Source organism: Lissotriton vulgaris, chromosome 1_1 (genome assembly GCF_964263255.1).
Source record: "Lissotriton vulgaris chromosome 1_1, aLisVul1.2, whole genome shotgun sequence".
Taxonomy (NCBI): Eukaryota; Metazoa; Chordata; class Amphibia; order Caudata; family Salamandridae; genus Lissotriton; species Lissotriton vulgaris.
Window position 1 is genome coordinate 879,260,794 of NC_141685.1, and position 17,872 is coordinate 879,278,665.

General features: G+C 46.4%; 1 protein-coding gene across 2 annotated transcripts in view; it reads left to right on the top strand.

Annotated features, from left to right (window-relative positions):
- Nucleotides 1–15,672, top strand: part of SEPTIN3 (septin 3) — an 86,813-nt gene extending 71,141 nt beyond the window's left edge. For both annotated transcript variants that reach the window (XM_086958442.1, XM_086958446.1), the window contains exon 10: nt 14,803–15,672. In XM_086958442.1, the coding sequence (XP_086814568.1) occupies nt 14,803–14,929 (127 nt within the window). In that variant the 3' untranslated portion in view covers nt 14,930–15,672. The remainder of the gene's footprint in view (nt 1–14,802) is intronic.
- The last annotated feature ends 2,200 nt before the right edge of the window (nt 15,673–17,872 follow it).

Below are 17,872 nucleotides of genomic sequence, written 5' to 3' on the forward strand. Positions count from 1 at the left end.
GCTAATACAATCCCAGTGGTTGGCGCTCTCTGCCTAATTGACTTACTCTATAGGTAGCAGCATGTTAAACAATTGCATTGCCTATGTATTTGATTGAGGTCATTTCCTTGCCCATAAACTGGGTGCTCACTCTACACTTCTATAGCTCTTGGGTGGAAGGGTGGAAGTCATAAGGATGCATACCTACTCAAGTCCGGGAGGAACCACGAGTACACCGGGCCTCACGTACAACGCTTTTATGCACTCACAAAGCCTGCAGTGCATAACCTTGCAAGATCTGCGAATACAGCGCAAACTCCTCAGTTGCAATGTAGTTGCAGTGTAGTAAAGGTACTTTGAATGTGAAGACTGGCATCCATTCTCAGTAGTAACTGTCCGTAAAGGACAGCTTCCACTTTGAGAATTAGGGCCACTGGCATTGGGGGAGCAGTCAGCAGTTCTTTTGCATTATGCCTATGTATTTTAAATTTCCAGCTCCTATCCCTTTAAGGTACGGTGGCTTCATTGTCAACATTGAGCATATGCGAATGGGGGGGTGGAGTGCTGCTGTCTCTTTGAGGCCTCCGTACATGCATTCGCAAAAATTCAGTAGGATTAGTCGATGGAATCCTGCCTCCTGAATTTTAATGTGGTAGGGTTTATGCGCATCGTGACAAATGTAATTTGTGCGTTGTGACTGATGACGACATCCGTTGTAATGCAAAAACAGTCAAGAGAAAGAACGCAATAGAACAAGTTCACTGTCAGTAAAGTTCACTGATCTCTAGGTGAAAAAGTTCAGCTTGTCACGCTTCTGTGCCAATAACTAGGGGGCTACACATTACTCAAAACTCTCACAAAGATGGCACCCAATTCAGGTATTAAATAGCACACATACTCACCTGCCTTCACAAAGATGCCATCAGGCCAACTAAAGAACAACGGATATGCCCTGATACCCACACATAAAGATAGCACCAGGTCAGGCATAAAATAACACATACTCTCAGAGGCCCCACACAAAAATTGCCCCAGGTAGGGTCTAGAATAAAAGGCTTGCTCAGCTTCCATCTCACGATGATGGGGCCAGATCTGACGGAGAATAAAGTAAAATGATTGACCTATAATCCCATTTCTGCATTATTGGAATCTTTAAAGAAAGCATAAACATTAGAACAGTCCCGCAAAGGTGTGAGCATTTTGGAATTTTTGCGCATATATAATGAAATAATATATATAGAAATTATATGGAGTTTTTGAATGCAGACAAATTAGGCAATCTGAAGGCTGAATTTTCAACATTTAATTTGCTTTATTTTTGAAAAGCAGTCAGTGGGACTACCAACATACTTAAAAGCAAACGTGCTGAATAATAACTTACTTTCCTGTATAATGCTGAAAAGGCAACCTGGCAGCAAGCTAATAAAATAAGCATAAAGATGGCCTCTAAAAGATCCACCGGCTTCCGTATCACATTGTGCTTTTTAGGCCTCGACTACCGTAGGCTGCGCACGTACGCAGTCTCACTGGCGAAATATAATGACTCTGAGTAGCGAGGTTAAGCCCCTCCCCTCTTCTCCATTGGCTGGCATCCTAAACAGCGGCCAGCCATTGGAGAAGAGGTCCCAGTGACGACATTCTTTCGATCTAAGCCCCGTACTTTTCGGATTGTGGGGCGTGTTTTTGACTTTCTTTCTCGCCTCTTCTCCATTGGCAGAACAGTCAAAAAAACGCCCCCCAGTCTGAAAAGGACGGGCCTTACAGACGCAGCCTGGTTCGAGGCAGGTCACTCAGGGAAGAAGCGTCGGTGGCGGCAGGAATTCACCCTCAGGCCACTACAGTGGGCCGCTCCCGCGTTCCTCCCAACGCTCGTGTGCCACCGCTACTTTTTGGCTGCCCTATCAGCTGATCAGTGCCCCGGCAGCACTGTTTCGCATGTACCTGATGCCGTTAGGTCTTGTGCGTTTCTCCCGCCGATAGACTTTTCGCCGGGGGGGGGGGGGGGGGGGGGGGGCGTTCACCGCCGCAGCGATGAGTGTGTGCGCGCTGGGCTCTTTGTGCGCCCTAATCGCCGTTCAGTCCTGTGGGCTTGCCGCAGGTGGGACCTTCACTGCCGCCCTCCACAGCAATGCGTGTAACCGCCGAGCTCTGTTATTTGACCCAACAGCTGCTCAGCACTGCGGGCTGCTCCCGCCGATAGCCTGGTGCCGAGCAGGGGGTGATCTTCACCGCCGCTCTCGGTCCGCAATGTCCTTCGGAGTGCGGTGTCGCAGCACGGCAGCGCCTCGGAGACCAGAGGAAGGGCAGGTGAAAGGGCCAAACTCAGGCATGGGGGCAGGGGGTGGGAGGTACAAGATGAGTTGGGGCCTGGCATGAAATGCAGGGTCTACTAGTAAGATGCACGCTTATCTCGCCGCAGAGGGCGAGGCAGGCAGTGCTGACGTGCCGGAATGGCTGTGGGCTCATCCCTGCACTTAGCGCTTAGACAGGATAATCTAGGAGCACTTCACTCACAGCCCGAGGGTTGGGAAGCGGCATTCTTGCTGGTGGGAGCTGAGTGGGGGCAGCCCCCCTGACGCGCGGGGTTAGCATCCAAGAATGGCGGTCAAGCCATGCGTCTGTCGAAGGTGACCTGGTAGGTAGAAGAGGCCATCTGCAAATCTGTACAGGCCACACATGTAAACCCTACTGGGAGTTAGGACTGGACATGTCCCAATGGCTGTCAGTAACAAGGAGTTCGAGCTTGGCATGCGTTACCCCTGGGAGTCATGAAAGTACGGGACCTGTTCTAATCCGAACCAGCCACTGAGAGTCAGGGCTGGACATGCCTCCACCTGCCACAGGGACCCGCAACTGTTCTATCATGGCTGGCAAGATGGCCAAAGGGACGTGAACCGTTCAAGCTCCGTCGGCCGCCTCGCTGATTCCTAGCGCTTCTTACAGGCACACAAAGCTGGAACTCGCAGGAACGAAGGTGCATCAATTAAGGGAGGAAAAGGATTGACATGTAACTTCCGACAAAGGTGCAAATTATCTAAAAGCTCCAGACAGCTAATCGAGTGTAGCGATTCACGGTGGCGCTGGACTGCGGGGGCCCCGTTATTAAGAGGAAACCGGGAGTGCAGGTCGAGTGAGGAGGAGGGAAGACGGATTCCCGGTGAGTGAGGGAATAGACACTCTGGGAGAAGCGAGTGCCGGCAGTCACACCAGCCGAGTTACAAGCAGAGCTCGGTGAGGCAATTAAGCTGCCCCCCCCTCGGGGACTCGCCAGCATTGAGAGTTAGATGCCGGAGTAAAGGGGGACCGCTTATTTGGCCACAGGGCGGCAGATTGCAGCAATTAGTTCGACACGCCTGACCCCAAGATGGCGGATGGGGCGCCCGGCACAAGAGTCAATTCAGAAGGCTCCCCAGAGGGTACTGAAGTGAGAAGGGGAGACTATTGAGTGTTGTTTTTTGCTAATAACATAATTAAGTGGTGTTTCTGCTTGGCCTCTGGAAAGCAGGTGTTTGATTTATTTTCTTGCTGCAGCGTTTTTTATTTTGCAGTCTCCTTTCTCTTATGTCATTATGTTGCAGTGATGTCGCAGTCTGACGTCAGTTCCACTTGCCATCGCGGTCTGTAACATCTGAGGGAACCGGACGTCACACCGTGAGACTGATGTTGGCTCATGACGTCACACTGTGAAATGCCCTACAAAAACTTCGTATTCGACTATGCTACCACTGCAAGGACATGACTTCAGTCTGTGGATCACTTCAGAAACCTGACGACAGGCTGTGACATCACTGCAGATAATGGCAATATTTCTAGAATTTGCATCAGACTCTGATATTACTTCGATTATCACTTCAGGAACCCACTTCTGGGCTGTGACATAACTGTAGGAACTGTGCCTTAAACTCAGATATTTTTACACAACCTGAACACCAGACTGTGACATCCCTGCTGTGTGAGTGTGTGTGGCTCTGTGTGTGTGTGGCTCTGTGGGTGTGTGGCTCTGTGTGTGTGGCTCTGTGTGTGTGTGTGTCTGGCTCTGTGTGTGTGTCTGGCTCTGTGTGTGTGTCTGTCTCTGTGTTTGTGTGTGGCTCTGTGTGTGTGTGGCTCTGTGTGTGTGTGTGTGGCTCTGTCAGTGTGTGGCTCTGTGTGTGTGTGTGTCTCTGTGTGTGTGTGCCTCTGTGTGTGGCTCGGTGTGTTTGGGTGGCTCTGGTTGTGTGTGTAGCTCTGTGTGTGTGTGTGTGCGGCTCTGTGTGTCTGGCTCTGTGTGTGTGTGGCTCTGTGTGTGTGGCTCTGTTTGTGTGTGTGGTTCTGTGTGTGAGTCTGGCTCTGTGTGTGTGTGTGTGGCTCTGTGTGTGTGTGTGGCTCTGTGTGTGTGTGACTGTGTGTGTGTGTGACTCTGTGTGTGTGGCTCTGTGTGTGTGTGGCTCTGTGTGTGGCTCTGTGTTTGTACCTCTGTGTGTGTGTGTGGCTCTGTGTGTGTGGCTCTGTGTGTGTGTGTGGCTCTGTGTGTGTCTCTGGCTGTGTGTGGCTCTGTGTGTGTGGGTGTGTGGCTCTGTGTGTGTGCAAATGCAATAGGTCTTGCATTTGCGAGAGATTAAGCTATTGGCATTGTAAATGACAATGCCATTTATTTATCTGTTTTCAAAACCAACCCATACATAAAAAGTTTGTCATTTACAATGCCAATAGCTCTAACTTTTGCAAAGGCATGACCGTTGCATTGTAAATGCTTGTTACAGGTAGCTGCCTCAGAGTTTTAGTGCATGTGTGACAAGGAGTAATGGGTCTCCTCCCTGTATCCTAATCATCCTACTGAAAATACCAGGGAGGCGGGTGAGTTGTTGATAACTTTAATCAAGATTACTGCAAAGCAAAACCATGATTAAAAGTAAGTAACTTTCCCTTCCGGATAATAGGGTTTCCACCAAGAGTCGTAAACATTGGACGGAATAGAAAGTTCATGCCCTAAATGTTCCGCAGACATGGACGGTGATCACGCAGATTCCTTAGTGTTCCTTGCCACACTTTTATGTGTGTTTTAGAATCGGAGTCTAGTCGGTGGTGACTGGTGTACACAGATCCCTTGGTGGCCACCTTGAATATTTCAGAAATCGAGCATTTATAAAGAAAGCGGTAGTGGCTACTTTTCCTCTTATTGAATGAATCCAAGGCTTACATAGCCAAGGTTTTAGCCAAGGTTTGTTAGCCAGTTGATACCATAACACAACACAGACTTTAAACCATCTAGAAGTAAATTGATTAGAAGATGGTAACCCATGTTCTCACGGGATTGTAAGTCAAAGGGTTGCTTATTATTTACACTGCCTTTTGTTTTGTCTTGAAGAAGCCCAAGGACACCCCTAACATCTAAAGAGCGCAGAGATCTTTCTGTTGGGGAAGATAAGAGTTTTAAAGAAATCTGATAATTAGTGTAGCTTGTGTGGAAGTCTGAAACCAAACTCAGAAGACATGACTGATGTGCACATCACTACTTTGTTAGAGTGGAAAACCTTCTAAGGTCCTTCTGTACATAAAGCCTGAATCTCACTAACCCTGTGGGCTGAGGTTACTGCTGCTTGTAAAATAGTTATCCTGGGCAAATGACGCAGAGGCTTTATGTACAGCTTTGAATGGTGGAGCCATCAGTATTGGCAAACAGCATTAAGATCCCACTGATAACAAGGTCCCCTCACTGGTGGATACGTACGCTAGAAATACTTTATACAGACATTGCAAAAAAGGATGCCTGAGATAGACTATTTCTGGCTGAAAGGTATATCTTTGTGTGACTGCCCAACTAGATACAGAAGGTATGGGAACAATGCTTCTTCTTGGCAGGTGATGGAATTGTAGTTCGCCTGCTACAGCAAAAGTAGAAACATTTCTATTTAAAGGCTTAGGCTGTTTGAGTAGTGCCCTTTTTGGCTCTTTCGTAATGTTCATATGTTACACATTTGGTAGCCATACTGCTAAATTCAATGATGGCAGGCTGGGAAATTTGCCACCAAGTCAGGAAACAGGTTCAGAATGTACAGTGCCCTCAGTACTACCACTCCATAGCAGCACCCTCCCCATATTTCTTGCCTGAGAGCACACAGTTTTGTTAGCATTAATATATCCAGGAGAATTGGTGAAAGTACAAGCTGAAGTGCTATACGGGGTCATATCAACTATCTGAATCAGGCTATAGTTAATTGTCAGGGTTTCATGCAAGGTCTTAAGGGCTAGTTAAACTGCTGTGGGTTCCGACAGTTAGAAACAGTAAACCTCCAGATGTGCTCCCCAACCTGTTATTGAAGCACATGTTACAAAAGAGTGAGTGAGAACATCCCAATGGAAATGAACTCCTAACAAAAGATCACTGCACGCAATGTGAGAGACTGCCTTGCTGCTTGAGTCAAAATCTATTTTGCTTTCCAATTGCATTATAACTAGCTTAATTGATCCTCCGTACATTGCTGAGGAGGCCCCACATTCACTCTGGGATTCATCACCATGAAAAAGCAAAAGCCATTGAGCCAAGGATAGACAAGACCAGACATACTGACTTGGGGTTGTTGTAGCTGAAAAAAATTGCAAAAGTATGGATGATACTGTTCTTTCTGAAGTAAACAATATTCCATGATTGTTTAGTGTTGTATAGAAATTGTATAAGATCTTCATTGGAGTCAGAGATGACTTTCGGAAATTGACGTGGAGCTCAACAAAACTGAAGAGACAGAGAGTTTTCTGGAAATAAAGTACAGCCTTCTGTGGTTTGTTGAGCTTCATCAGCAATTAATTCAAAAAAAGATAAACAAAAATGTTGTTTCCTCAAGTCTGCAACCTCCAAGGCCATGCACCTGTAAATGGTGCGAGATGATTGTTGACGTGAGGTCAATTGAAATGAATTTGTTTTGGAATGGACATTTCCCCACCAGGACATAAGGAACTTTCTGGGCTTCCTCGATACTCAGGTGTGAAATTAGGCACTGTGAAGGTCTGTTGAACACAAGCCTCCTTTTTAGGACACGCTGAGTCAGCGCGCATGCGCTGCTCGGAGAGACTTTAGTAGGTAAGTTTTCAAAGTGCTGCTGGCTGGTGACAAGCTTGCGTTCACGCGAGCGTGCACGTGCGAACCGCCAGCCTTCAACGCCATCTGTCTTTCCTCTTGCTTGCTCCCTGCCTCCGCCCCTCCCACCACCATCGCGCTTACAAAAGCATTCATTATTCTTCCACACACACACAACCACACCCAACCACACACACACAATCACACACACACACACACACAACCACACACACAACCACATACACAACCACACACACAACCACAACCACACACACAACCACACACAACCATAACCACTTACACAACCACACTCACACACAAACACACAACTACACACACACAACCACACACACACACATACAACCACACACAACCACACCCACAACCACACCCAAACACCCACACACAACCACATGCACACATCCACACACACAACCACACACACACAACCACAACCACACAACCACACACAACCACACCCACAACCACACACACACAAAACCACACACACACAACCACACACACACAAACACACAACCACACACATAACCACAAACACAACCACACACACACAACCACACGCAACCCCACAACCACACACACAACCTCATCCAACCACACACACGACCACACACACACAACCACACACACACACACAAACACCCACACACAAAACCACACACACACACCAACATACACACAACTACACACACACACAACCAAACACACACACAACCACAACCACACACACAAACACAACCACACCCACCCACAACCACACAACCACACACACAAACACACAACCACACACACACACAACCACACACACACACACACAAACACACACACACACAACCACACACACACAACCACACAAACACACCAACATACACACAACCACACACACAACTACACACACACAACCACACACACACAACCATCCACACACAACCACACACACAACCACAACCACACACACAAACACAACCACACCCACAACCACACAACCACACGCACACACACAACCACAACCACACACAAACACACAACCACACACACACACAACCACACACACACACAACAACATACACACAACCACACACACAACCGCACACACACAACCACACACACACACCACCAACCACACAAAACCACACCCCGCCCCCTGGCCACTCACTGCCTATCAGCCTCCTCTCAGCCAGGTTGCGTGATCGCAATCAGTTTCACTTTCACGTGATCACCATCAGTTTCACTTTCACGGCCGCGTTCGCCGTGAAAGTGTTCGCGTTTCTAGTTTTATTCAGCATTCACTCTTGTTTCCTAGTGCTTGACAATCCAATCTCTACATTATTTAAGCAGCCTGCATGTCTCCTGTCAACCATACCACTCCATGCATTTTCTCCGATTCACATAGATATCAGTGGTACAGACAAAGGTGACCAGGTTTCTTTTCCTTCCTTCAAGCAATAACCAGAATACTAAACTGCATTTGTGCCCCACTTAGTTTAAAACAGCAAACAGTTATTCTAATCGGTTTGTTTCACGGAGGTTGTGCCTTAGGAGAAGGGCAGTGGCACGTGCATGGCACTATACACTAGTGTGTTCAAAAGAGTTGTTTAAAAAAAATGTTTTATGAAAATTGTACTCTTTTACATATTCTGATTCCACCAGAATCCGAGTCCTCCACAACACCCTGTTTTTTTGGCTGTCAGCTGTGAAAAGGAGACCTATATTGCCCCTATTTCTATTATACAGTATCCTCTGTTCAATTCTGGGGTGCTTTTTCAACTTGTTGCTAGTTCATTGTGAATCTTACCGTTACTAATTCACAATGTGTTACCTTTGGCTTATTTGCAATGCAAACTTTATCTCAATAAGTTGCTGTAACAAGCTGCAAGTACGCTAAGTAAGCCCATTCATTTGCTAATTATTTTCCACATAAGGTTGCAAGACCATACAGTGGGGTTTTCAAGATTTTGAATAGTTTCTTGTTTGAAGATGTCACTCTCTCCTGCGCACCCCACTCCTGTACTAAGGTTACAAGTGACTTGGCACCCGCCTTTGAGAGGTTCTTGCATTCACACAGGTCGGACCTGCCAATCGTGCGTCCCAGCCTGGCACACAAGGGGTGATGATCTCCGCACCTCCTTCTAGACCCCAGCTCACTACTGTTGGCAGTCTGTCACTCCCCCGTCACCTCCCTGGCACTCACCCTTCACCCCTCAGGCCTGGCAGTCACTCCTCGCACCTGGCACTCACCCTTCTGCCTCTCTGGCACTGAGCATTGACTCCGTAACACTCAACTGTCACCTCCCTGACACTCACCCTCGCCCCTCCTGGTACTCATACTTCCCCTCCCTGGCACATATCCTTCACCTCCCTGACACTCACCCATGTCCCTCCTGGCAATCACTACTTGCCCCCATGGCACTAGCACTTCACCCCCTGGCCTGGCAGCTACCCTTCACCCCTTGCACTCACCCTTCCGCTCCCTGGCACTCACCTTTGACCGTCCTGACTTATATCCCACCTCTATGGCACTCGCCCTCATCCCCCTGACCTGGCACTCAACCTTCATCCCCCTGTCCTGGCACTCAACCTTCACCTCCGTGGCACTATCCCTTCACCCCCCTGGCCTGGCAGCTACCCCTCACCCCTGGCACTCATACTTCCCATTCTCGACACTCATCCTTCCCCGGCACTCACCTTTGACCCTCCTGACTCTTTCGTCTCATCTCCCTGGCACTCACTCTTCACCACTCTGGCACTCACCCTTCACCCCCATGACCTGACAGTCACCCTTGTCCCTCCTGGCATTCACTCCTCACCTCGCTGCCACTCACCCTTTACCCTCCTGGTTTCTGTCTCTCTCCTGTCTCTCTCTTTCTGTCTGCCTCTACACTCGATTACCTTTCTTCTCTCTGCCATTCTTTTTCTGATTCCAGAACCTTTCCTTTGCCTCCCTTCTTCTGGGCGTCCCTCTCTGTGCATTGTTCTGTATCGCTTTCTACCATTCTTTCAATTATATCATTCCCTGTTGACCTGTTTATTCAACCTCCCGGTTGACTGTCTCCAGTGTCTACCCAGGTTCTCCCATTAATGCCCCCTCCCGAACCTGTGAATCTCACCCTCTGCTGCTTCTCTTACTCACACTGCCGTTCCTCCTCCCTACCCAGATGTGTGACTTATTCTTTCATTTTCCCTACTCGAAGGTGATCTTATCCCTGCCGTTTCTCTTACTCATCCCGATGTGTCATTTACTTTCATATTTCCTATGCTCTTTAAAGGTGATCTTCCATCTGTCGGTTTCTCGTGCTCTCTCGCTCGCCCCATGTTTCTCTTAGCTCTTCTGCAGCCAGATGTTTGCTTATTCTCTCATGTTCTTTACTCAAAAGGGATTGTACCCCTAACCCCTGTTGTTTTCCTTATTATCCTTTAATACTTTGCCACCTCTCGCTGCCCCCTCTACCAGCATCTTTCTAGAGCCTATTTCTGCCTTTTCATTAATTTAGTCGGTCTCAGTTGGCACTGCTAATAATAATGCAACACTAGCACCTGACTGCCTCAAACTAACTACACAACATAAAACAGACCACAGTTCTTCAAATCAGCCACAATACCTGAAACTGATCACAGTACGTGAAACTAACTGCAGTCCGATATCTGAAACTGACCACAACCCTTGAAACAAGCATATGTGGTACTGAGTGGTATTATGTTAAGTGTAGTTATGTTGTATTGAGTAGAGTGTAAATATGTGTTGTAAATATTTGTTGTGTAATTATGTGGTATTGAGTGTTATAATGTGGAGAGTATATTTATGTTGCATTGATTAGTGTGCAAAATTTGTGGTTTGTAATTGTTTGGTACTGAATGGTATGAGGGGTGTATTTATGTTGCAAGGAGTAGAGTACATAACTACTCAACATAATACCACTCAGTACCACATAATTACACATCACATAATTACACTGTATTCAATACAACATAAATACACTCCACATACCACTCAGTACTACATAATTGCACGTCACATAATTACTCTCTACTTAATGCAAGATAAATACACTCCACAAAGTAGCACTCTGTGCGACATAATAACACAACACATAATTACACTGTACTCAATGCAAATAAATACACACCTTTCACTCAAGTTTGTGCTTTATAAAAAAAACAATTGCAATGCAATAGGTCTCACATTAATGAATTTTTTGAGCTGCTAGTGTTGCATTATTATTAGCAATGCCAACAGCTCAAACTTTTATAATGCGATACTTATTGCATTGCAAATGCTTGTTACTGTGGTGGCAAGATCCTGTGAAGCGCCAACATTTGAAATTTTGTTTCCCGATCCATTTGTGGGCCACTTTCAAGCCCAGTATTATCTGAATCCCTTTTTTGGATCTTGTTCCTGCATCAGAAAACACCTCAAGTATGTTCCCTTCCCTTTTTGAGAGGGTAGAACAGGGTCTATTGCAACTCTATTGCCTGCTTCCTTGGCAAGGTGTTTATCTCTTCATATAATAGACGTAATTGAAATGTGGGAGCCGACGTTCGGGGTATTGCAGGTGGTGGTGAATGAAAACATAGAGCGTAACCATTTTGCTCAACATTCAGCACCCATCTATAATTGGTTATGCTTTGCCATTCTTAGAGCTGACCTGCGATGCTTCTCCGCGTGAGTAGTGTATAGCGGAAGAGCTCTTAAGACATCATTGTCTTGCTGTACCGGAGGTTTCCCGTCAGGATCTAATGTCTGATGGTTTCCTCTGAACCTCCATGGTCTTCGGGGTTGCGAAAATGGAAAGGCGGGGCCGACATCGGCCCCGCCGCACTTATGGCGGGGCGCACCGGCCACCACTCGCCCCCGGGTTCCCTGGTGATCCGGAAGTGATTAAGTCACTTCCGGGCCACAAAGGGAACAAAGGCCAGGCAGGTTAGACCCGGCTTGGCCGGCAAGGGGTTTAAAAGGCTGTGCAGCACGGTAGTCGGCCTCTTTGACTCCTGCGCGCCATGGCCTGCCCCTTCCAGCCTCTAGGAGGCTGAAATTAATTTTCCCACCCACCATCCCCTAAAGCAGATGATTGTTATTGTGTGTTATGAAGGTTTTCATAATTTGGTTACAATTGTTTATGTAGGACAAAGTTTGTTCCTTAGAACTTTCTCCCGTTTTCAGGTCATCAATCGTCGTATTTATTATTATGCCTTGGTCAGGCGATAAGGTCATGATTGGTGATCAGTTAATTTAAGGTCCTTAGGGGGGCGGCGCCATTCTCAAATTGGGTCGCCCAAAGGGAGAGACAAGTGGTCTCTCATAGAACTCCAGGGGCTGGTACAGCCTGTTGGGTACATGGGTGCGGGGGAGACAGTCACGCTTTCTCTAGGCTCTTTAGTCACCCCGCACGTGAACAATGACGCCAGTAAATGGCGCAGAGATGCAAGGGCCCCCTTTAATGGAGTTAATGGAGCGTACGGGGTAACCAAAGTACCCTCACGGTAAGCGGGCTCTCTGCGCATGCGCACTTCGACAGAAGGGCGTGGTTTAATAGGGCGTACGGGGTAACCGGGGCGATAATGTGCCCCTACAGTAAACGGGCCCTCCTGCGCACCCGCACACTCCGACAGGAGGGCGTGGTTTAATAGGCCGTTCGGGGGTAACCGGGGACGGGATGTGCCCCCACGGTAAACGGGCCTTCCTGCGCACGCGCACTCTGACAGGAGGGCGTGGTTAAATAGGGCGTTCGGGGGTAACCGGGGAGGGAATGTGCCCCCACGGTAAACGGGTCCTCCTGCGCATGCGCACTCCTTCAGGAGGGCGTGGTTTAGTGATAAGGATCTGACACCAGCTATTGACCTTGCCGTAGGCCCAAATAGGCACGCAGAAAATTAACTTGTATAATATGAATTGATATGTTAGTTTTAGATAGGAAATACCTTGTACTAGAAATATGTTAAGGTTAGCCATCTGAATACCTGTATCTATCAATTGTAAAATTTTCTCCGTAATTGTGTTGTTTATTTAAATGTTTCTTTATTTTGTATATTTTAATAAATACGGCCGGGGGGTCGAAAGATCCCCCGCCTTCCAAAGAAAGCCCTTTCCTGTCCTATTAATAATATTATGTTGGTTAACGGAAGGGTGGGGGTCCTCCGGCAGTCCCTGGCCATACTGGCGCTAGGAGATAAAAGTCAGGGATATGGAAACGGTTGGCTATCTAAGGAGCAGTGCTTATTGTTCAGTTTCCCTTTTCTGTGGCCTCTGGAGCTGCATATCCCTCGATGTTTTCCTTTAGTTAAGGTTAAACTAGGCAGTTAGGCATTTTACAGTTTACTTCTTTAAGGTTGGTTCGTAGTTCCGGTTGAATAAGTATTTTTAAAAAGCACACAAGTGGATTGCAGAAAAGCATTTAGGCTTTAATAGAGTGCAGGCATTTTCTGTAAAATGTATTATTTTTTTTAAATGTTTTAATTAAGTATATATATATGATAAAGGTGTTCCGGGATGGACGAGGCTATTCGGGGCTATTCTAATCTTTGAAACTGCAATAAAGATTAGGGTGGTGCAGAACACACATGCTCTGATGGCAGTAAAGTTAGGCACGGAATGACAGACATTCTCTGATGCGCCCTAAAGATGGCACCAGGTCAAGCACAGAATATAACACAGGCTCGGATGTCTCTTGCAAAGATGGTGCCATTTCAGGCATAGACTAAGAGATATGCTCTAATGTCTGCTCCTAAAAACAGCGGAGAGATCAGCAAACCTGCTCAGCTATTCTTGTCCCCCAACCAGCACTGAAGGCAAATATTCAAAACAGAGAACTCTGGGTAAGGGTAGGAGCTGCAGCCTCAGTTTATGAAAGTTGGAACAAACACACTGATTAATTAAAAAACTTTTACTTTGATCTCTGCACTTTTTCGTAAATATTTCAGAAACACTAAAGGTTGTATGAATTAATTGAATTAATCAAAAGCTTCGCCACAGACCAGGAATATTTGCCAATCGTATCAGTAAGTAGGGGACAAAATGGGGCAACAGGAGATGGATTTAATTGCTTATTGATGAAAGTCACTCACAATTCTGGCTATATTTACAAAGTAAGGTTCTGATCATGGTTACCCAACACAGAGATCAGCTTGGATTAACTGAGGGTGTAGAAGTAGTGGACAATGAGGGAGAAGATGTATGTGCATAAACAGCTTATCAACCAGTGGCAGTATGGCCTACACAAATGCCAATAAATGCGTACACAAAAAACAGGAGCGACACAAGTGACAAAAAAGTATTATGCGAACTATGTAGAGGAGTTCAAGATATACCCCATGCGCTAATTACCTGCCCCAACAAAGTCTTGGTAGAAGCTTGGCATCGATTTTTATAAAACTATATGTTTTAGATCTAATCTATTTACTATCAACGATCTGATCGCCTTAATTAGATCACCCCCAAATGAATTTGTTTGTTACAATTCGTATACATTTAAACAATCTTTTTTATCACTATTTAAAAAAAGAAATTATGCAAATGGTTTTATATATTTATAATAATGTATCGATTTTGTATTCATTTTAAATTGTTGATCTCTGAAGAGGTCTTAATCAATAAATTGAATTGAATTGAATGGCACTGGTTGATCACAGGTTGTCACGATGATACTTGCTACGTATACAGATAGCATATAGGAAGTTCCTGGCTGTATGAGAGTGAGAGCTCAACTTAATACCCACTATAATCACACTCTTTCTTTCATGGATGCCTGTTTTCCTAGGACGCACCTGCAGGACCTGAAGGAAGTGACGCACAACATTCACTATGAGACTTACAGAGCCAAGCGCCTGAACGACAATGGCGGACTCCCACCTGTCAGTGAGGACTCGCACGAAAGCAGCATCTGAAGCCCCCCAGAGACATGCCTATCATCACCTTTCCCGGCCCCTTATCCCAGACCCCGATGGCATTGGTCAATCACCGGCTGTCTCACTAGTGACTTGCACACCTGGACTTGCACAGATTTTTGCACGGATTCCATATCATTCGTGTCTTTGTGTTGGGGTGGTTAAGGGGCGGTGGGTCGAGGGGGTGCAAATGAGTAGGGTTCCTATCTCCCACTCTTTGCTAGTGGCAAAGGCCAAACCCAGGAGTATGTACAGGGATCCGAAGAGTGGTCTCATCCATAGCACATGCAGGAAGAACAGGTTTGCTGCTCGAGCCCTGCAATATCCTGCAGCCTGAGGGATAGCTCTGCTATCTGAGCCTGGGAAAACTTGGCGACCCAAAGGACAGATGTCGCTTGAGGCCTCAATTCTTTGTAACAGTGGGATTATTCCACTGCCTGAGGGTGTAAAATGTAATTTAAGGACTAGCCCCGTTGTCGCGGGTCTTTGCTGATCCCATCTCTTCAATCCTGCCTATCTCTGTTGTACCACTGTTGTTCTCTTCTCATTTCCAGTGGGTTTGGCCCCATCAGCAGCATCACTTGTGAGCAATTTCTAGGTCTTTTTTTACCTCGTTTTTGTGATGTTTCCAAATGTGCCAAACTGTCCCTCAAACAGTGCACGGGGACAGAAGGACTGATCACTCCTCTGTGCAACATAACTTGAAACACAAGTGAACGTGGAATAAAAGGATCTCCTCTGCACATGTGGCTTCGGTGGGATCTGTGCTGTGAGGTGCGGCCTGACAGAAAGAGGGTTCTGAAAGTGAAGTGATACATACACAGCACAGTGATTTCCACACCAAGGGAACTAGTGTGAGACAATCACAGCCCAGCATGTAAGTACAAGAACACATTTACTACCAGTAGGCATGATCTCAGACTATGTGCGTACCCCTACTTTACATCTTTGTTCAGAGGTTTTAAGAAGGCACCATCCATATGTATTTTGCTCAGCCGTCATGCCAGATCTTTTAATTGGCTCTGATTGGCTCTCATCAATTAGGTGACACCCCTTCACATGAAGTAAGCAACATTATCATGAATTAGGCAGCCACCAAACGATCCCGCCTGTTAAATTCTGGCTTCGCCTGCCCAGCGGCTACGCCCTATCATGCCCTATATGTTTCAGGTACTTCCCATTGGATACTAAGGTCTGTTGCGTAAATTGTGCTGTAGGGCACATGCTGGCTCAGTGATAAACTTAGTAATACAAAAGAAGCAATGGTCCCCATGACGGAGCCTATCAGCTGTGGGCAGAGGTCTACTAGCAATCACCATCTGCATCCTCATGTGGTGGCACAAAACGTAACAATTGCATTTCTGGGCAGTATGTAAATGTACAGGAACTTATATAGCGCAAATCACCGAGCAGTTTCTAAGCGCTTGCTTAGGGAACCCGTCCTGGTATTCCCCTGTGAGATAACCCCGGCAGGGTATCCGCAAGGTGAAAGCCAAGCATCCCACCGCAAGGGGCCGTTGTGGAGATTAAGCAAGCTATTGCCCAGAGTCGGAACCCATGAATCGAGTAGGCACCGCAGCAAGAATTGTCGAGTCCATGGACATTTTAGGACTCAAGACCCCGCCGAGCCGGGAATTGAACCCTGGTCCCGGGCTGATCTCTGCTTCCAGGTCTGCCTCCTCAAACCAGTGAGCCACACTTCTCCACTATGCAGATCCATCCTTGCGCTCCTTCTTTCCAAAGCGTATGGAATGTATTCTAATTCAGAAGGATCCGCCTCTGGTACAAACAAATAATTAGAACCCACCATTTCTGAAAACACAAATAATAAAATAAAACATTTAGTGGGAAAAAAAATTAGTACACGTACAGGTTAGTTGAAAGTAACAGAATCCCCATATCCTAGAAAAGGTAAAATAATATTACTTTTTAAAGAAAGAAACGAACCTGAAACTTGTTTTATGAAGGAGACCCGCGCGGACATCATAGCAAATGCCAGTAAAAGAACACAGTTTTTAACTTAGAGGTGATGCACCCAAACCCCATTAAGAAGTGAGGGAACGGAAAGGTTCCCCAGGTGCAGCTTCAGCTGTCTCAGTCAGGGCTAACCCTCGACCTGAGGCCCATCTACCAATGGGCTACTTGTTCTCATAAACTGCTTAGGGGTTTTTAAAGCTCCGATATCAAGGGCGCACTGCCTCAATTTCTACGTTACTGTGTGTAGTTCAAAAAAGTTGCTGTGTAGTGCGTAAAGAGCAGGCGGAAAAACACCCTTAACCGTCTAAAAAGTCAAAGACTATACAACAATTATACAGCTGTGCTCTCGCAACTACATTAAGGTGTCACAAAATTAAGTACAATAACAGGTATGATCAAATGAACAGAAGCAGATTCTTTAGTGTGTTTCTTGTCCCAGCAAGGAGATGATTTATTGCATCCAGACTTGAAAAATGTCACAATATGCCATATTGTGACATTTCTCAAGTCTGGATGCAATAAATCATCTCCTTGCTGGGACAAGAAACACACTAAAGAATCTGCTTCTGTTCATTTGATCATACCTGTTATTGTACTTAATTTTGTGACACCTTAATGTAGTTGCAAGAGCACAGCTGTATAAGGGCTACTTGTTCTCAGTCACCAGGTCAAAGTGATTTATTTATTTAATTCACCCATTTTCTTTATAGCGCATGGTTACCCAAGGTATAGATGTGTTTTATAATTAACCCTTTCGATGCTGATGACGAGCTCAGCTCGTCATCACCCACGGGTGTCGTGTGCTGATGACGAGCTGAGCTCGTCAAAGTGCCACTAAAATGGCATTTTCCAGCACTGGGGGGGAAAACGCCCAGCAGCCATGTGGTTAAACATTAATGCTACTCGGGGTCTTAAATAGACCTGAATGTGCATAGAATATACAGAGGCACCGTGCATGAGGCAAGG